General features: G+C 43.2%; 1 protein-coding gene across 1 annotated transcript; it reads left to right on the top strand.

Moving 5' to 3' along the window:
- The first annotated feature begins 786 nt into the window (after window positions 1-786).
- On the top strand, window positions 787-19,677 carry LOC144938293 (geminin-like). Its single transcript, XM_078866187.1, has 7 exons — window positions 787-921; window positions 2,139-2,297; window positions 12,586-12,690; window positions 13,951-14,053; window positions 14,585-14,667; window positions 15,982-16,092; window positions 17,801-19,677. The coding sequence occupies exons 2-7, from the start codon at window positions 2,235-2,237 to the stop codon at window positions 17,879-17,881; spliced, it is 546 nt and encodes a 181-aa protein (XP_078722313.1). The 5' UTR covers window positions 787-921; window positions 2,139-2,234; the 3' UTR covers window positions 17,882-19,677.
- Window positions 19,678-21,400: the final 1,723 nt, after the last annotated feature.

Genomic DNA, 21,400 nt, shown 5'->3' with positions numbered 1-21,400 from the left:
AAACAACACAATCGCCAACAGCTTTAAAAGAAAAATATCTGCGACGTTTCGGGCAACGGCCCTTCTTGATAGCATAGAACAACCCCAACCGTCTTCTCTTATTGTTTCCCTTTACAAACAAAAAAAATGTCAAGAATGACTTTCTACTCAAATAAACATTGAGACGGTGCACGTCTTGTTTACAGCCCTAAGTCAGTGGTGGTAAATTCCACATTCATTTGGCGGGGGCGAGTCTATCCAGGAACAACTACTTTCCTTTAGCGGCAGTGCCATTGACGAATGCGACGAGTTCTTATTTGTGCTCGTGAACCACCGCCAACGCAGTATCACAGTTACTGCTGTTCTATGAAGAGGGCCCATTGCCCGAAAAGTCGTCTATTACTACTGCATACCTGTCAACCCCTTATCAGTGCCAACCTTATTACAGACCAATGCAGACCTTATTGGTCACCACGTGCCCTTATAAATCTCAACGTTAATTCTACAAAGACCCATCACAAGTGAGAAACACAACATACTTTTTTTGCTGTTGCCCGTATTAAAACGGCTGTACACCGTGTGGACCTGACAACTCAATTTCCCTGTACACAGAATACTGGTAAACCCTATGGATTGACACCTCTGCCACTGTGTGTATAGATTCCTCGGTGTAAAGGTCACGCAGGGGTTATCATCGAGGAATGCGTGTCCCAAACACCGGTGACGTCATCGGAGGGGGGTGGGAGCAGTGATGAGGACGCGTGTGATTGGTCCATTTGAGGTCACGTGGACCTAGAGGCCTATATAAGGCAATGTGCGGGTTACATTTTCGCGGGAACATTAGTAACGCGGTTCGAGTGGCGGGTTTTCACTATCGGAGAGTTCCACGCGTGGTTTTGTTAATCTCCTCACGTCTTGGGCTTCTCGTCTTCTCATACGCGGGTAAGTAAGCAGCACTAACGAGAACGCGGCTTTGATTCGCGTTGTTAAATGTTCCGCAAAGCGCGGCGGGTTTACGCTCCGAGGCCTGGTGGGTTTGGGCCTATCCCCAAGGTGGCACTGCCTCAGAAGCGATTAAATATTTAAAACCGCTTTAAGATTAATTAAAAAAATATGTATGTGTGTATTCTGAGCACCGCCTAGTACAGAGCAGCCGCCAATTAAACTGCATTGAATGTAAATACTCGTTTCGTTGAGAGCGCGTGTAGTTTTGGAGGGAGAATTCATCTTCCGAGCTCGCTTTGTTTTTCCGTAACGAGCGTCGTGGCGAATATTTTGTAAGTAAACAAACGCAGACGATGCTGTTATTGTAACCATTCTCCACATCGAAGCTAATGCGTGCGTTTCGTAATTTTACGACGAACTGGGATGCGTGTCTAACCTAGTGTGGGCCCTTGCCTATACATCTGGCATTCGATTTCGGTCCAAGCCTGACTGCTGGTGAGCCGCTGAATGTCGAAACCTTTGTGTGGACGGCTCGTGTATTAGGGAGACGTATCGTCCTTAATGAAACTGAGGACATGATAAGTGGGTAAAACCCCTCTCTAAGCAACTGGCCTTCGGTTTACTTTAACGGCACGGAACCTAAGACCGTTGCTAGCCTGTGTGTTCATGAGGCTGGCTAGCCTTAAAGTTGAATCCCTTCTAAATATAAAACAATATTTTTATTATTTCCCTTCTACTTGACTTTACCGAAAGAACCAAGAATATGATAGAAACAGCCCATGGAAACCCTCATCCAGCCATGGATTCATAATGGCCGATTGCCATCAGACAAGATTATATACACGATTTGAAGCTTTCGTGATTGCAAGTCGGTAAAGTCACGTAGGTTAAAATAAAACAAACAAATTAAATCACGACGTTTCGGACGCAACACAAGAAGACGGAAGCTTGTGTTGCCTCCGAAACGTCGTGGTTTAATTTATTTGTTTTCTTTTAACCTACATGACTTTACCGAAAAACCAAAGAGTGTGAACCTGATCCGGCCCAATCTGTTTCAAAGACAACGCAAATTATCCAACGCGTGTTTGCATGTTCACCACAAGTACGTGTGGTTAATGCAGACTTGATTCCTTGCAAAAGGTTTCTATTTGCTGTTTGAACATCTTAACACGTGTTTTTATTGCCATCCGGTTGCTTGTGTGTTTTGTCTTCAGTCTGTGTGTAGGGAAACCGCTGTGTTAACGCCTGTGCTGAGAGGCGGTGAGGCTGAAGAGAAGAAGGCTGCGGGAAGAAGGAAAGAGACCGCAAAGATGAACACCGGGCGCAGCAGGGTCAATGCCGAGCTGGAGAACAGCACCGTGGGTGTGGTTAAGGCGAGTCATGCACAAGCGCCGTCGCGTCTTACCTATACACATCCTGGCAGTTCATCAGTGGTTGGTTAAGGCAAGCTTCATGATGCTGATGAAAGATTGAATGTCAAAACCGGACCGGAGTGCTTGTGTTGAACCAATGCTGCTAAAAATTGCACTCCTGGAAGGCTGTGACTTCTGGAGATTTTTTTTTTTCGATTTAAACTTTTCGTGACTGCAGGGATTCATCTCCTTGGTTCTTTCGGTAAAGTCACGTAAAAGTATATATTTTCAAACACTTTCTGGTTGTAAACGTGCAGTCATGCAATTACAATTACCTGCTCTCGACACTGCTTGTGGAGCAACCGCCACTGCATGGGACTCGAGAGAAGCCTCCCTTTAGAGTATTTTGCCTGGTCTTCTATGCTGCCTAGACGTCTTTTGAAGAGATGAGAGTACCCACACAACCCCCCACCACACACTACCTGTCAATTAACTAACTGATGCCCATTTATACAACTGGGTGGACAGGCGATGCAGCTGAGCACTGGGAGTGATCGAACCGCAAAGCATCCATGCTTAACATGGTCCACAATAACTTGTACTTGAAAAGGAAATGTATATAATAGGTGACGTTTTGGCCAATTTGTGCCTCTTAGCAGTACAGAGGCCAGAGAGTAATGACTACCTCGCTAGCCTCTGAGTTTTTATGGATTGTAAATTCAGTGTGCACCATTATACCATGGCTGCAACTTGTAGTTTCTTAGAGCGAATTAAAACTTGCACAACTTTGCTGCTCTTGTGAAATGTTTAGCAACATACCATTGTATCAAACATGCAGCTTTGTGTCACCAGCAAAGTTGTACATTACCCAGATATTGGAATAACGTCCCATGTGTTTTTAATGGTTAATTGTGGGCAGTGTAGCAAAAAACAATGCTGTACTACATTTCTATGCTACTATGGCAATGCATCCCACCTTCAACCCAGATGTATCAACATGTGTCGCTTTGTTAAATGACTTGCACCGAGTAAAGGCACTCCTCTAGCAGTGGATTGACAAACGGTTTGACATGTACAGTCCTAGGTATGCAATGATTAACCCAGTGGTTCCATGTATCATTTAAATTTTGAGTAAATTTAATTCCATAATCGGTAGTTTTGTTTTTGTATAATCTTGTTTGTGTTCTTGTTTGTCTTTTTGCAGATTTGCGCACCATATTTGCCCAAATTGATTTGCATAATCCATAATACTTTAACTGGGCAGCATGATAACGAATGCATAATCACTTTGCTGGTTATTGAAGTAGAGGCTGGGAGTTCATGAATGAAGCCAGATCTCCTTTGCATAGTCCTTACTCCCTGCTTAGATACCCAGTCCACGTAGCTTGCCTGCCTCGAGCCCGGGGGGGTACCAGGCAGGGAAGTACACCTGCCCAACTTGTGGTTATGGTTCTAGTCTGTGTACTTTTCACAAACTTGACTAACTTAACATAAATATACGATAAAATTATATATTTACATTTCATCTCCTCGTGTTAATGACGATTGTAACAGATATTATTAAAATTTGGCACTGAATTAGTCTGTTTATGACTCGAGGAATACAAGAATAAATGTTATAACTTTTGCTTCCAAAAGTTACTGCAGGTGGTCGGTTAAGGTAGGCTCCATCTAAATGTTTAAGCTACTAATTTTCATACTAAACACGATCCCCTTTGTCTTGAACAAAATAATTTGCTACATGCTAAAAACGACTCCAAAGTCGATTAGAGTCCTCTCCTGATTAGTTTTTAAAAACGATGGAATTAGTTTGCAGTTCGGAAAGTGTTTTTTAAAGGCTAAGGTTAGGCGACCCAGCGACCTCTCCTGCTCGTTTGAGTGCAATAGCCAGCCATAGGAGGTAATGCCCCTGTGAAGTGTTTGTTTTTGTATAGGGGGTGCTTGTGGGGGCACTGATGTGATCCAGACAGGTTCCTGTGTTAAGGGTGGTTTGTGACTTTTTTATGCTTTATTTTTTATTTCGGTGTTAACTTTCCCATGCCTCCGCCTCCCTCCTATCGCCTTGGTTTGGTACTCATTCTGGTTGTCTACGCACCAAAAAAATCCTATTGCTCAAGACGGGTCCATTTGGTGAACCTTGTTATAAATGAAACAAGCGCTTGGATATTTTGGATTTTTAATAAGAGTGCAATCGGCCTGTCATTGGGTAATTCCATAAGAGGCTCTTGAAAAGCTTCTCTAATTCGATGGTCTCTTACCATGGGTAATTTGTAAAAAAATTGTGTAAGTTGTCCTGAGCATTTCAGCAATAGAAACTATTGCCAACAAACTTAAGAAAAACCCATTTTATTTGTTGTGGTTTAATACTTTCCCACCTTTGTTTTACATCAATTATGATTTGCAGTCGGTGACAATTTGATATGAATAATATTTAGTCAATATATTTACTTTTTTTAATGTATGAGCCTCCAGGTGATTGGGGTAATGTGAAACCCGTTAAATACAACACGTACATCGGGAAGCCTCATTTATGACACGATATAATGTGATCTGAGAGAGTCGAATATTAATTCTAGTGTATTCTAAGTATGTATTACTTGTACATGAGGGCTTGGACGTGAATTGATGCATTATCATATACACCGCTCGTGTGCAGGTTTTTGTGCATTCATTGGTGACTGGCTTCAGACTATCGAACAATTAACCCATAAGAACCCAGTTTGCCATAACTCTTGCCATGTATACCTATGCTGTTGTGTCTTTGCCAGTCTTAAAATGTTCAGATGTGCTTCCATAGCACTGAACTGCCATTGCTGGTGTACTTATAGGCATTTATTGATGTTAACTCTAAAACCTTTCTCATGAACAAAGTTTTAACCGCCTTATCCAATAGCCTAGAATAGCGGCCTATATAGGGGCTATTTGTTTATTGGGCTGTCTTGAATCTGACACATGTGGCTGCCCAGATTTCATACCTAGGGTCTTGGCAGTGGCAGCTTGGGGTTCAAACACTGCCATTGTGAGCAACCTCCCTCCTCTTTGAATGTGTACGTAAAATCACTTGTGTGTCACCCTGATCGTGGGAACCCAGAGAATCCCTCCAAGGTCGCTCCATCTGGCTGTTTGCTCAGCAGTAAGTAGAGCGTGGTGGTGCATGCCTTTAATCCAGCGCTTGAGAGGCAAGAGTTGGTGGATTGCATGGAGATTTGTTAAATGTCCAAACCTGCTGAGCTGCGAGATAGCTCTGAGAGGATGGTACAGCAAATGGTTTCATTAATAAGTATGTCTGTACAGACGTTTGTGTTATCCTGTATGCATGGTGGGTTTTCTCAAGCTCTGATTTCTGCCCACCTGAAAAACGCTGTAAATTCCTCTTGTACTTTGACGTTATTGCATCTGCCTTTAAAAGCCATCCCTTCCTGGTCTATTTTAAGAGGAAATTGGCTTCACTGCTGAGACAAGATGAATCTTATTAATCAGAATTGCACGTTATGCCTCTTCTAATGATGTTTATCACTTAACCTTACGTATCATTTTTTTATTACTACTTTCCCCTGATATTGATATGACTTTTTTTACTCTTTCTATTCTAATTAGTTTGATCTTGTTTTCTTTTGTGTTATCTCCAAATGTTATCTTGTTTGTGCAATCAACATTTTGTGCGTTGAATTATTTATTAGGCACTATCTGAGCAGTACAGTTCTCAGAACAACATTTGTCTTGTGACATTCAAACCAATTTAACAATGCTAATAGTAATGTTAAGTGCAATTTTTTTGCGTGCTGTTATTGGTGACAACCAGGTTTGGTCATGGGCAGTCAATCTGGATTTGAACCTAGGATCTTAATGAGTTGTGCAACCTTGTACTTTATTGTTTTGATCAATCCTGTATTGTTGCGCTCTAGATTTTTTGAAAAGCACTCTTGTCTGCTTTTAATTATAGGGTATTTATTCTTGGAATTGGCCAATATTCACAATTTGGGGCCATCCAAATAAAATCTTGTCTAGGTGAAGCTTTCCTGAAAGACTTAAATTAGAATAGTTATACGCTGAGTACTGCTGCCTGCAAGGGTGCCACGGTGACAAGATGTTAACTACCTCGCCTGGTATACACGAGGTTGTGGGTTTGATCCTGACCCTGACGTCTGTGCATTTGGAGCTTGCATGTTCTCCTGGTGGTCACGTAGATTTTTGTCCGGGTATTTGGCTGCTATAGATTTCTCTATATGATAAACCACTTTGTTGAGCTATCATTTGTGGCCAAGTCGCTTCTGAAAAAGAGCGATGTAGCTTAGTGGGCCTTAGCTGGTGAAATAAAAATGTGTTTAGTGTGAGCGCCCCTCTGGATCTCCGCTGTACCACTCCACGCTGCACCGTGTTTGCTTAGAGATAAATGCTGAGAACGGCGCAAGTGGCACATTCCCACGCGGTTCACCCAAGACGCGCGTAAGAGCCGTGTGTGCTTTGCGTTGCAGCTTTGTCCACCCACTTCCCCCTCCCCGCAGAAAAATTCGGCCCATCGTTATTTACCGTGAATGAATTTCTTTGTTTGGCGTAAAGTGGGCGCTCACCTTGACATGATGTCGTGTTTGGTTTCTCAGGCTTAGATTCTCCTGTCGTGCCAATCCATGTTTATACACTCCAAGTACATGGATGTCTTTTTATTTAACCGGGTGATGGCCGACTGAGATGCACATATCTCTTCAGGTAGTTGGAAAGGGGAAGGTCTCTCACCCTATTCACACGAGGACTGGTGTAGTGTTTCTTTCAGTTCACTGCCCGAAGTCTGCAACATAATCATTACGTTGCCATATATAGCAGGTGTTGCCAAAAAGATTTCCAAAATTCTAAACAAACACAAGATCCAAATCCGATACAGTACACAACATCCGTGATCTGATCCCATCCGTAAAGGATGTCATTCCTGACTTGCAGTACCCTGGTGTCTACAAACTGAGTTGCACTTGTGAGGATTGTTATATCGGGGAAACGAAACGACATTTCTGATCGCATTCACGAGCACAAGTCTGATTTGGAACATGGCAGGACGAATTCTTCGGCCGTGGCTGACCACTGTAATAATACTGCCGGTTCTCATGACATTGTGTTCTCCGATACCAAGGTGCGCTACAAGCCGCCTGGTTACTACCAAGGATTTGTCCATGAAGCCATCCAGATGTACAAACATAGACATAACTTCAACCGAGATTATGGATTCAAATTGAGCAATCATTGGAAGGATGTAATTAACCAAGTTAAACTTTAGCTGCCGTGCAGTTTACTGCTAGACAGCCAGTTTAGATAAAATTTGCATAAACATATCCATATTCCCAGTCTTACCCTCAGCTTCACACACTACCATTGCCACACGCTGTTTTTTGGTCTTTTTTTAGCTTGTGCATCTCTAATTTACCCCATTGGCAGCATAACAAAAGGCTACGTAATCCTAGCTTACTTGTCTACTTCCACCATCTGCATCATAAAGCTTCAGCGACTATATAATTCCTCGTCACCGCTATCTCTGAGACATACCTAAAGCGGTTGTGCTTTCGCTATGTTGTCCCCACCTGAAGAAGGACGCTTGTGTTTTGCCCGAAACGTCGTGATTTAATTTGGTTTTCATTTATTTAAATTTTTTACCTATGTGACTTTACCGAAAAAACCAAAGAGTATGAATCCTTGCAGTCACGAAAACTTCAAATCTAGAAGTGGTTGGGCTGTTCATAGGTTGACTACCATTGACTTCCTACAAAGGGGAGCCCAGTGAGTAATATCAAAATTACATGAATATTGGTGAAGGTGGGGGGAAATAAAACGCCTTTATCATCAGGCATCATACATTCCCATTGGATGCAAGCCGTCTCCATCTTCACACAAGCTGATTTCTTCACACATCTCATCGTTGCTCACCCATTGGGGCACATTCCTGTCCTAGGCTGCAACTGTATTTCTAAACCACCGGCCCTCGTACCTTCTAGCTACGTGTTTTTGCCCATGTCCCCTTTTTTAACAGTTGATATGATACATTTTAACCTGCCTGTGCTCTCTGATCTAAGCGTTGCCTTTTTATATATACCGGTGAAATTGCATTGCTTCCTGCTTTGCGATTGTTTGTTAGAATTCATGCTTCTGGTCTGTAAAACGCTGATATGCAATGATTAATGGTTAAACATTCTTTTGTTGACACATTGGTATATTGCTTTCAGTATCTATTCGAATTGAATAAAAGCACTTCTGCTCTCGGCAGCCTTTATAAATTTATTTTATTTTATCCCGATCTGCCTTAAGTAGCTGCCCTTGGTAAATATACTCTGCTGTCTTTTATGAGTTATTACCCACTTGGCATTTTTTTTCAAACTTGTTGTACTTGACCTTCGTTTTGCTCTTATTCTGAGCTCAACAGCCTCTTTTTTAAATGCTAATATTTTCATGTAATTCGATCTGATTGGACATTGTATATAATGGCTATCGCCAAATACGAGATGTTTAATTTTTCTTCGCGTTACACTTGTAAATAAAATTTAAGTACCAAACTACACGTTTCAAAAATAGTTGGACACGGCGACTTGCTTTTGCGAAAGCCATTCACGGGTCATTGGCCTTACTATTCTAATGCTGCCAAGTGTAGGACTCTCCTGAAATCAGAGTTAAGACCATATTAATGATGCAAAAATAAAAACAACATTCTTGGGTAATCTGTTTTTGTAATACTTCCAACATCTAAACATGTTCTGTCCTTGACGGCTAAAGTCTATTTTTGGCGTGTGTGACCCTAAAGTGGAGTTTGTACCATCAGCCGGGGTGGGCAATGGTTGTAACGCACAGCACTCTGTGTGGAAAGTAGACTTCAAATACTACCAGAGGTCACTTAAACTTCATCCTTCAACAGTCCATGAAATAAGGATGTCTGGGATATCAATCAGGTTGTCCTATGCAGACATTTCCCCCCACCATCAGAATACAGAATTTCCACGACTGGTTCTGAGCTGCAAAGAGGAGATGAGCGGCAACTCTTTGGGCACTTTGACTTAACTTTCTCAACAGTACCCATTACTTGCCGCAATAAATATACAGTCGTTTCGAATGGAAGCGAAATAACATCTGGCTTTGTGCTTGATGCCGACGTGGGGGTGTTAACTTGTGTGACAAGGGAGCCTTGTTTGTAAATGACACATTGACAATTTAATTGCTGCTTTAAAGTTTTCAGGTAAACGTTGCTGTGCACCAAGGTAGAAATAATTTGGGAAAAAGCATGACTGGGAAGCGATCTTTAGGCAGAAGTTCTTCAAAGTAGTCTTTGGTAAGAGTTCTTGTCGCAGATTCCTGAAGTTTAGTGCGAGCGACCTAATAAAAGGCAGCTTGCAAGTAAGAGTTTGAGAAGCGCTTCAAGAAATTGAGCATTTTCAGAAGCATACCTGGGAAAGTAAGCTTTCTAAATTGCAGCCCTTTTGGCAATCTACTATTGTATGAAGGCCTTACCATACCGTGTTGATTGATTATAGGTATATTTTGGTCGTACTTAATGCATTACCATGAGGGATCGCAATAGCTTGTGAAGGTCTTCGTTCATCAGTGCTTTGAAGCCCTTTGATTCCAGACATGAGCTTTAATGATAAATGCTTCATCAAAGTGCTTACGTAGGCTATCGGTGAAAGCTATAGATAATCTAGCTGTGTGAGCTCGGGGAAGGTGCCGAGCACCTGCTGTGTGGTTAGCAGGCCCATGTACAGCTTGCCCAGTGGTTGTAAATCTCTGCTGGTCTCGTAACGCTGTCGAGGTGGTGGCCTGAGCCCCACGAAGTGGTGCGGAGGTGTCTCCGTTCACCCGTGCAAATCCCCATCGTACTTCCTGTGCGGTCGGTTAATGATTGCTGCGCCCCTATCGCCTTACTAATTGGTGTCGTAATATTTAACTGTTCTCTTCACTCTGAGCCTGTGGTTTTTGTTTTTATTTCTTTATTTTTCACACAATGACTGTTTTGTCGAAGCTGCCATTGATTTTTTTTATTCATCAATGTTCTCTGTTTGGCGGGTAGGCTGGCGGGCAGCCGAGCGAGATAGAATCGCACTCCTGTCTCCTCCAACCGCAGCTGTTAATATTGCACTGACTGTGCACTTTGTCACATTTGTTCACCGAGAGCTGACTTGCCAAGCCTGCCAAAGCTCCATTTCGCGAAGGAACGTTTAAGATTGTTTGCTCCGCCTTTTGTCCCGGGTGACTTTAGCTCAACGGGCACCGAGAGGTTGCGTTACCTTAATCCGGCATCATTCAGCCTTTGGGCTATGAGTGTGCATCGCACACCGCTCTCTACACGGCGATTTTGGGAGCGGAGGCAGCGTTTTTAAGATCGATGTAAGTGCGCTTGAATGATTGTGCCTCCTAACACATCCCCTCGTATAGATTTCTGAGTCGGTTTTTGTGCGAAGGTGAAAGTGTCGGCAAAGGCAGTGCAGAGCAATGTCCTTGGAAATTTTGATGCAGTTGGAAATCAATTGGCTTTTAACTACATACATCTGCTGTGGATGAGATTGTCCAGCTTGTGTTTAAAGCTTTGTTGATGAAGCAACTTCGAATTGACTTGCATAAGACTTTGTTGCCGTGGGGCGGTTCTGGGCATGTTAACAAAATATCTTTCAGAGCGTTTGTGACGAACTTTAGTAACACTTGTTTATTTAAATCTCGTGTAACCACTGGTCACTGCTGTGGGGCTTCTTCTGCAAACCGGGCTGTTTTGTGTTGCAATCTACTATGAGAACGAACATCCAAAGCAAGTCCCAAGGGACAGGGAAAGCATTAACTAGCAGTGAGGCGAGGCATTGTTGGATAAATGTGTTCATTAATGTAAGGACATAGCTATGTAGTGGTGGTCACTGATAACCCGTAGGTGAATAGCCTATAATCCCCACTCAAGGATTTGTGATACCAGCAGGGTGATGCCAGAAGATATTGATACCAGAACTGTTGTCAATGTGTGTTCAGTGCTCTACTCTGATTATGATATTGTGGAATAATATAAATTGTATCCCTATTGGGCTGTCCCGCTAGACTGAGCTATTATGTCTGCAGAATCGGTTTGTGTTTTGATTTTGGTCCCTTTGTGTTTACAGTATCTATACTGATCCCTACATATTGCTTTTTATCAGAGTTTTACAATACAGCCAATGACTTGACGTTGCTGGTTATCAAGGTTCTGTGTGAAAACCATTGCCCTAATGTTTTGGCCTTGGCTTAATATTTTAAAACTTTTTTTACGAAGGCCCAGTGAGCTATATAGCGCTCTTTCAGAAGCGACCTGGCCACAAATAACCGCTCGATAAAGTAAATTATAATGTGGAAATTTATAGCAGCGTAATACTGTAAGCGCATGTTTCTAAAAATATGGAGGGAAAAACCGAGGACCCTGAGAAAAATACACGTGAGCACGGGGAGAACATGCAAACTCCAAATATACAGGCATCGTCAGGGTTGGGATCGAAACCATGACCTCCAGTATACCAGGTGAGGTAGTTACCATCTTGCCACTGTGGCACCCTTATAAGGGCAGGCATTTTTTCAGGATTTAGCATGCGGGGAAAGTTTGCAGATGCATGTGGTGATGACTTGGTGGTGTTAGTGGATAGGTCTTGCCCTAAAATGTAACCTCTCGGGGCATGAGTAGTGTGCCTGTTGTGGGAGCAGGAGTGAGTTTTGGATTTGAATAGACTGAGCCGTGAAATTTTACAGACAGGGTCTAGTAACTCTGGTAACTGATTGTTAAGGAGTCAAATTTGTGTTTTGCGATGCGTAAAGTACGTCTGCACATTGCCCCCTATTATTCACTTGCTGTGGAAAGTGGCACATTAACTTGAATGTTGTTTAAAGATTATCCATCCTGTGATTGTATCGAAAGGGATGTGTAGTACTCTCCACCATCTAATATTTTTGAACTGATATTTGCTTGGTGTCTGTTTCATCCTTGTGGTGTTTATGCTATAATGTTGTAGTGTCCTGTAATGTTCTTGAAGCGCGTGTGCATGGCTGTTAACGTTTGCCTGTTTTGGCCTCACGAGTACCTAGTGCAGTGTGTAAAGGCATCCGCATTGGGGAGACAAAGGTAATGTGGTGATTAACAGGTTCAACAAAATGTTACTCTTATGGTGAATAACACGAAGTTGAGCAACAATCATACTTGCACTGTTTGTGCTTTTTGGCAAGGCACTTGGCAAATAACAGGTCCAAGTGAAGTGCTTGAATTGCTGTGGTTGTGTGTACACGTGCGGTGAATAACATGCAGCATTCATAATTGCGGTGTGGTGGTGTACGTGTGCAGAGCGGAGTTCCAATGGGCGACGGTCTGGCTCCAAGGCCCAGGCGGACGCTGCAGGAGATCCAGCCGTGTGTGCCCCCACAAGATGCCACGAGGCGTCTGATGCAGGTGTGGTCCGCGGCGCTGACTAACGCGTGCACGCAGCCATATGCTATATGAAGATGTCCCTGCGTCCCCCGCTCCTTATTAACTAAACTATAAACATTTTTTTATATTTCACCAGGTAAGGCCCAATGAGCTATTTAGCAGTTTTTCAGAAGTCGCCTAGCCATAAATTGTAGATCCAATGAAGTGGCTTGTCATGTGGTAATGTATAACAACGCGCGAACACTCTAAATGCATGTTTTTAAATGTGGAGGGAGAACCCGGAGGTCCCAGAGAAATCCACACTACTACGAGGATACTGCAAATTCCAAATATACAGGCGTCAGGGTCGGGATCGAACCCATGACTTGAATACCAGGCAAGTTGGTTAACATCTTGCCATCGTGTAGCGCCCCTTATTATGGTCCTGCTAAACCACAATCGCCTCGCTTCTCTGTGAGATAATCTCCTGTCTACACCTGCATTTATCATCCTGTTTAAGCGTATTACCTACTTTAGCTTCCATGCCATCGCCAGGCTTTTATTGGCCATCAATCCCTCATCACGATGTGTCTTGGCAAATCCCACTTTTCTGAAGTCAATGTGATACGATTTATGACTTCCCTTTTTTAAAGCAGCTTTTAAATTCGTAAATAATTTCCTTTAGTTAATTATCATTAGTGGTTATACTGACCCGTCAACAGCCTCCGACTTAATGCCCTTCTCCAATGCAATTCGACAAAACAAACACCACCCACACAAACGTGATTGCAGGTTTCAAGAAGCAAGAGGGAAGCTAATTAATAATATGCAAAGAGAGTAGCCCTTACAGATCAGGACGGAACATTAAAGCACGAAAGACTATTGTTGATACTGCTTGAGGAGATTGTATGCAGATGAGTGTAGCAAAAGATGAATTGCCCATAAAAGTGTAATTTTAAGGTGAAGGGGATCTTCTCTGTTACAACTGAAGTGGTAACTGCTGTCCTTGGCAGTATTAAAAGAGAGCTTCCAGAAGGGATGGAATAATAATTGAAATTGAAAGAAATGGGGAGCAGCTGTTGGATAAAAATTGGCAGAACTGTGCTAAATGTTTACACACAACATAAATTACTTGACCATGGAATGATGTCCTCATTCAATGCTTCATATTATAGGCTACCTCATAGCGCGCTGCACGTGGGTGTCTCGTACGTGATCTCCTGACACACCAACACCGTGATCTCTGGGGCAGTGCTCACTCAAGCTCCCTTATCCCTTCCCGCCCTCTCGCTGTGGTTGTAGGCGGCGACGGTAAAGGCGGCGCCAAATGGGAAGACGACGCAGAAACGACAGACGGGGCTCGCTGGCTGCAGCAGTCGAGATGCGTACGCCCTCATGGTTCAGGGTGAGCGTCTACACGTGTGAACAGCCACTGAAGCTCTCCTCTCTCAATCCCCTATCTGACAACGAAATAAAATTAAACAATATAAAAATGAATGTTCAGCATCTGTTGGGCTGCTCCTGCAGTGCACGAGTAATTGTTCACCGCTAATTTGAGGGAAGTCTTGAGTGTTCTTTACTGTTTGAGATCGTCAATTCAGTGATATGGGTTAGACCGATGGTTCAATAATTTCAGCGTAATTCAAGCAAATGCACCCTCTGAACTTCTGATGTTGATGCGAGGAGGCGCCTGCCATCGAATACTGGACCTCTGAGCACATGCAGGGATGTACTTCTGCAACATCGCAGACAAATATGTTGGTCCCTTTTTATTGTGTAGTATCTTGAATATAATAATCGGTATTTAAATTCGCAATCGTGGTCAAGCAGTAACCGTTGTAAATATTTGAGCAGAGGAGATGCATGTTCATTGGAGGGGGGGGGGGGTCACTAAAAAGCTGACGTGTGTGTGTGTGCGTTGCGTTGATCCCCTCAGAGGATCCGCCCCCGGAATACTGGCAACAGCTGGCGGAGCAGCGCAGACGGGCGTTGGCCCAGGCGCTGCAGGAGAACAAGCGGGTGAGCTGGCATAGAGGCTCCGTTGGTTAACCAGCTTGCATGGTTATTTTTTTGTGCGTGTAGGTTATTTTTCAGCCAATATTGATTCATAATATCAACAACAAAATTGCACCATGTAATGATCTAGCTAAATTTGTCTTAAGATCTTCCATTACGGCACAGCCAAACAAATAGAATAATTATAATTTACCGTTTTTATTCTGACGGTTCTGGGTCTTGTCTAAAGGGTGCTTCACGGCGTTTCAAGCGGAACACCGTGTCTCATGGCTACACGTGGTTGAGGCCTGTTCTTTAACTTGCAATAATAATCGCCACAATTGAACACTTGCACATGGAAGTTCAATTGGCTTGGCTGTGTTGGGTGGTGAATGGGCGACATGTCACACATTTGGCCAGATTATTGTGGCCTAACCCACATTAGTTTTGAGCATCAATATAATTGAGTTTGCAAAGAAAATAACTATCCATTTAAATTGGTACATTCTGAAATGTTTTCCGGAGTAATTGACAGCCTGGCTAATGTTAATGTTTTGCAATTGTCTTAAATAATTCAGCGTTTTGCAACTGGCAGCATTTATCTTGTAAGCACAATGTTTTAAAGTTACAATGCGTTGAAGGCTTCTATTTACTGAACTGCATTACCGTAACTTTAGAGTAATAATTCCTGGAAGTTCAGCAAAGTAAAAAAACAATGACAAAAATATGGAATTCTACATTTATAGGGAACTGATATTGCGATGGTCGCCATGGCCTGAACATTGATATTGTGTGATGGTAGAAAAATGATAGCACAGCGGCCCAAATGTTTGCACAGTTTGTGTGTGCGCACCTGTAGGTGTTTGTGTGCAATGGTGATGCGGTGGAGAACACAGGTGTGGCGCTGGCCACAGCGCAGCCCCTCCTGTGTCAATCTGAATAACAGCTTGCTAAAAGCACTGGCCCCCTACAATAAATAAGGATACATTGGTAATATTGAGCATTTTTGGTTGTAATGGATGTTGAACTTCAATCTCACCGTTTGTAGCCAAAGGTGCTAATCGGAGGTTCTTGTGGGGAAAGGTGGCGCAGTGCACATCGCTAATATCGTTGTCAAGAATTCTCAAAACCTGTACTGGGTGTCCAATAGAACGACTCAGCTTTAAATGAGCATCTGGTGTGGTGTGTGAGCATCGCGACTGGGGAGACTAAGGCGGCCAGGAGTGGTTGTTGGTACTAGCCACCCACCCTGGTGTGCCACGCCAGCCTTGGTACTCTCAAACAGCACTTGCCCCAACAGTATGTTAAGGCCATATGGGGGATCTTTGTCTCTGGTAGTTGCGGCTTGAGCTGGTGCAGCGCGACCAGGAGATCGCGGAGCTCCGACGCGAGAATGAGGATCTCTCGGAGGTGGCCGCCCACGTCGACTTCCTGGCCACGATGATCGAGGTAACAATCTCTGCACGGCCTGGCAGTAACGCCGGTGGCGTATCGCGTCTGTGCTGCCTCATCGCGGTTTGTGTCCTCCCCGATTGGCTTCGTAGGAGCACCACACGGTGGTGGTGAGGTGTTAACTACCTCGCCTGGTATACAGGAGGTCATGGGTTCAATTCAGACCTGGACACCTCCCTATATTTGGGGTTTGCATGTGTCTCTGCGTGGTTGCATGGATGTCTCTGGGTCCTCTGGTTATATCATCCACATTTTAGAAACATGCGTTTCGAGTTTTTAACTGCTGAAAATATCCACGTGAAAAGCCGCTTTGTTGAGCTAGCATTTGTGGCCAGGTCACTTCTGACAGAGCTATATCGCTTGGTGGGCCTTACCTGGTTAAAATAAGAAAAAAAGTAGTTTAAAATATTAATAAGAGGCTTTTTTATGGGTTTGATCGTGTAAATATATAAATGTGTCGTTAAAAACCGCCACCACCCGACACGGCCAACTAGTAAGGGGTTGTCACATAACCAGAACGTGCTAATTCGTCACTAGTACAGCACACCGGTGTGTTGGAGAGCCAAGCCACAATGTAAATGTTGTGGCTGGGCTTTCCAACACACCGGTACTCGTGATGAATTGGCACGTTCTGTTTACGTGTCAACCCTTACTAGTTGGCTGTGTCGGGTGGTGGCGGTTTTAACGACATTCATGCGATCTAACCCAAAAAAACCTTATGGATGATATTCGTCACGAAAGCCTTCGAGTTAAACTAGTTTAGAAATGGTTAAGTTTAGGTTACTGTTTATAGCGTCCTTAATTCGGCTCTCTAAAATGAGTAGCACTCTGTAATGTGGTATAAAGATGCCAATAGTACTGTGAAATTATCTTTTACAAAATATACTACGTGCCCATGTTGGCATATGCTACGGAAACTTGGACTTTAGAAGCAAGGCAGCAAAGTCGATTACAAGCACTGGAAATGTGATTTTTAGAATTGTGGCCGCCGAAGTGATTTAATTATTGGTGTCGTGAAGAAAGTTGTAACAAATACAATTTTCAGATGCCTCCATCTCTGTTATGCCACAACCTTTTTTTTTTACACATCCTCTCTGCCACAAGGCCCACTGGAGTTCATAATTTCAGCATCATTGGTCCAACACAAACATTGCTTTAACTGTTTTGATACAGTGCCTTGGCAGCAGCCAAGCTTGCTTGAATCTATGCTGGTTAAACTGTCAGATGTTATTGGCAAGGACTTTGTGTTATATATAAGTCTTCGTTCAATGCAAAATTATACAAGGTGCTTCAAAAAAAATATTCACACTTCTGAGAATTTGCAACAATACCACAATAAATGTGCCTCTGGGCTCTGGAGACCACCTGGAGAAGATTCCAGACATGTTGACAATGATGGTGAAAAAGTGGAGACTCTTTGACTTTTTGAAGCTGTTAACATGCATGTGTTTATCATGTTAGTTTATCCATTTTTTCCCCATTTAAAAACGATAGTCCCATTTCTAAGTGTGAACTTATATATAAAGAGCTAAATTTGGAACAGAAGCATGATAGGTGATGCATGCCATTTGAAATAATTTCCATCCTTGACACGAGACTCTTTTATCACAAACCCATTTGTGTATTGACAGCATGCCTGCTGCCTGGTCGACAAACTCTTGCAAATCCATTTATGCCTCCGTACGTTTCTCTCCCCATGCGACAGAGGCTGACTGGGGAGCGTCCATCATTGGAAGAGGAGGCACAGGTCCAAGAGGGGGAGGGAGCGACTGTCCAGCAGGACTAGCGAGTGCCGCATTTCATCGATACCACCAAATTCATCAAATCTGCAATGTCTCATGGTGTCTGAAACCAAACTACTTGGGACTTGGGACCTCCTCGTCCCCCAGCCTCCTGGGTGCTCCTACTAAAACACTGCCTCTCGGCCTACCAGTCGGAAGCTTTGAACTCTTTTGTCTGGGCACCTTGGCTGAAACATTTGCAAGACACGTGCTGGTGACTGCTGCTAATGGTTGCTACAATGCACCCATGTGCAGAGTTGAGGATCAGGTGAAGTGAGATCCAGCGGTTCTCTTGAGTGCTGTTGTCGACACCAAGAAATGCTAGTTTGTTGGCATTGATCCGGACTGCATTTTTCAAGAAGTTCAGATACAAGACCCTATTGGCTTTAAGCGATCGCGTTTATCAGTGTAATTTTTAAAAGGAGCCTTTTCCACGTCAATTGTCAGGCGAAATGAGTATACTGCTGTTTGCTTAACATTTGTCTGCATATTAGCTATTCTGTGTGGAGCCAGTGTAATTGTCTGTTTCCACTATGTAAAAAATATGTTTGATGGCATGGAAAAGCATTTGCTTTTCTGCCAAAATGTGTCCATACAGTATGACCTTTAGATGTCGCCTACTGGGTTGTACTACCAAACGGTGACTGCCAGTGGTCCATTCCAATCTAAGGACACTCCTTCCAGTTATTGCTACCATCAATTTATAATAAAGTATGCACTGGCATTAACTATATGAAGGTTTGAAGTAACTTGTACTTAGATGGACCAGGGGTGGTGGATGTGAATACTTGAGCCATGTGAACTGGAGTGTAGTCGCTGCCAGTGTTTTGGTCATCATCCACTTGGGCGATTTTAGGGCAGTCGCAACCTTTTTCCACTGGCAATTAAATTATAAGTCGCATGACCGGAGGTTTGCATTATGGAACAATTGTTAGTGTATGACACCTTCCAGTACACCGTTTCCATTGGCAAGACAACTCGGTCACTGCCATTTGCATTGTCAAGTTGCTGTTAATCTTAAATGCTTTGCCGATTGCCATAACACTGCCCAAGAGTATCGCGGCTTTTAAGAGTTTGCACAGACCTAACCGCTTGCCGCTCCATTCTGCCAATGAGAAGGCATTAGTGTCTGGTCTTGCTTCAAGCTCTCCTAGCGGCTTGTTTAACTGCTACAGCAGACGCGGTGTCTTTTTTTTCCACTGCATGCAGGAGTGCATTGCGTCTTAGTTTTATGATCCACTTTTTTTGGTGGTAACCAGTGGAGGGATTTATCTCAGTTGCAATCTGTCATGTTTTCTGCAACGTGAGATGGCGGGTGTCTTAGAAATGCAAGTATTTTTATCTTCGCTTGTTGACGTGATGGAATGCTGTGTTACATTAGCCAGTCTATGGGTACAGACTGTTTTATTCCTAATTGTGAACACATTTGTTTAAGCTCCTTCAAGATAGTTTTTCCAAATTAATGTTTTGCCATCCCAAAAAGGTTGTGGATCCTGAAGGGTGGAATTTATTTTGGTACACTCTGCCATGTTCGTGGCAGCTCAGTGAGCGCCTCGTTTTAAAAAATGTTTCGTTTTATCCACTGTACATTTTTGCGCCTTGCAATTTCACCTTCAATCTAAATAAAATGTAAGTAAAGTTGTTATCTTGATGGTGGTTTTGTGTGGAAATACTCATTTTGAAAGTTGATAGATTAATATAGATTTGAAGCTTTTGTAACTGCAGGAATCCATACTCTGGTTCTTTTTGGTAAAGTCGCGTAGATAGAAAATGGATCGCGACGTTTCCATCACAACACAAGTGACCGTCTTCAGGTGAGAGCTGCTGAGACAAGGTCTTGTATAGGCCTGAGATGGATGCAGCCTCAGGGTAAGAGGGCGGGGCTAGAGATGGTCTCCCTGAGGTTGTGTAAGTAGCTATTGTATTTGGCATGTCAATGCACGAGCTTAGTATGTCGCAGCATCGGTGACTGAGCGAGAAGGACATTCAGCCCTGTCAATACAAAGAAATCCAACCTAATAATGCAACTCCGAGTCGGCTAATATCGCAGGAAAAATGGAAACATCACGGCAGGTTAAGACTTTACCTCGTTAATCACGTCCTTCCAAAGATTGCTCAATTTGTACCCATCTCGGTTGAAGTTGTCTTATATCTGGATGGCTTCATGAACAAATCTGATGGCCAGTGGGTTTGCAGAGTACCTTCGTCTTGGAAAAATATATTTCGTGTGCCCACAGCGTTAAAACACAGCAACGGCAGAGGTATTGTTCCTACTGTGCTTCAGACCTGCCTTGGTTAAACGAAACGACATGTCTCGAACCTTGTTCACGAACACAAGGCAGATCTGAAGCACGGTGGGACCCAATACCTCTGCTGTTGCTGATCATTGTTTTAATGCTGTGGGCACACGAAATATATTTTTTTCCAAGATGAAGATACTCTGCAAACCCACTGGCTATCAGAGATTTGTTCATGAAGCCATCTAGATATAAATGCAGATGCAACTTCAACTGTGAAGATGGGTACAAATTGAGCAATCATTGGAAGGACGTGATTACCGAGGTAAAGTCTTGACCTGCCGTGATGTTTCCATCCTGTGATTTTTAGCCGACTGAGTTGCATTATTTGGTTGGATGTCTTTGTATTGACGGGCTTGGATATCCTTCCCGCTCAGTCACCGATGCTGCGACATGCGAAGCTCGTGCATTGACATGCTAATCTTTCACAATACAATAGCCACTTCCACAGCCTCCAGGGAGACCAGCTCTAGCCCTGCCCTCTTACCCTGAGGCTGCATCCATCTCAGGCCTATATAAGACCTTGTTTCAGTAGCTTTCTCTCTCACCTGAAGACGGTCGCTTGTGTTGTGATCGAAACGTCGTGATCTATACATTTTCTATCTACGTGACCTTTACCGAAATAACCAAAGAGTATTGATATATTACTGAAATTATGACTTTTTTTTAAAGATCTGACTTGTTTAGACCATGCCCATTTCTAGCCATGTCTTGGTGGTAAGTTTTCTAGTGAATGGCTAAAAAGATGGTGTGGAATTTGTGCCCCATACGAAGAGATTAAAAAAATGCAGCTATGCACATTGTTCTGTTTGCAAGCACCTATTTAAAATGGCACGAGGCATGTGGTATGGATAAAACCACTCGCACTTTTCACCCTCGTGATGTCCAAAGACCAATTTTAACCAGGTACAGTTGACTTCAGAAGTCCGGACGAGAGACTGATGGTTAAATCATTGGTCATATTGACACTTCACGATAAAATATCACCAACGTTTAGGGCAAATGCCCATTGTGTAAAGCTGGTGGGGAAGGAAGCCTTGCTTTCAATGAGCAACCGGAGGCTTCCCTAAAAGAATGATATATCCAGTGACGCTGGAGTAATGGTTTGCGCCAAGCTGAGAATGAATTCAAAATCTTATACGGTCTGCAAGTCCTTAACCAGTTTAGAGCCTATTGAGATTGGTGAAAATGAATTTTAATAAACGTGTGTAGACAATGGCGGAGCCA

Source organism: Lampetra fluviatilis, chromosome 2 (assembly GCF_964198595.1).
Source record: "Lampetra fluviatilis chromosome 2, kcLamFluv1.1, whole genome shotgun sequence".
NCBI classification, from domain to species: domain Eukaryota; kingdom Metazoa; phylum Chordata; class Hyperoartia; order Petromyzontiformes; family Petromyzontidae; genus Lampetra; species Lampetra fluviatilis.
Note: the sequence above shows the minus strand (reverse complement) of the source record. Positions and strands in the feature narration are given on the sequence as shown.

Bases quoted from the DNA above. Each gene is read 5' to 3' on its own strand.
- LOC144938293 (XM_078866187.1), top strand. From the start codon at position 2,235: ATGAACACCGGGCGCAGCAGGGTCAATGCCGAGCTGGAGAACAGCACC. The intron at 2,298-12,585 runs GCGAGTCATGCA...GTACGTGTGCAG, and splicing joins GCACCGTGGGTGTGGTTAAG to AGCGGAGTTCCAATGGGCGA. The intron at 16,093-17,800 runs GTAACAATCTCT...CCCATGCGACAG, and splicing joins TCCTGGCCACGATGATCGAG to AGGCTGACTGGGGAGCGTCC.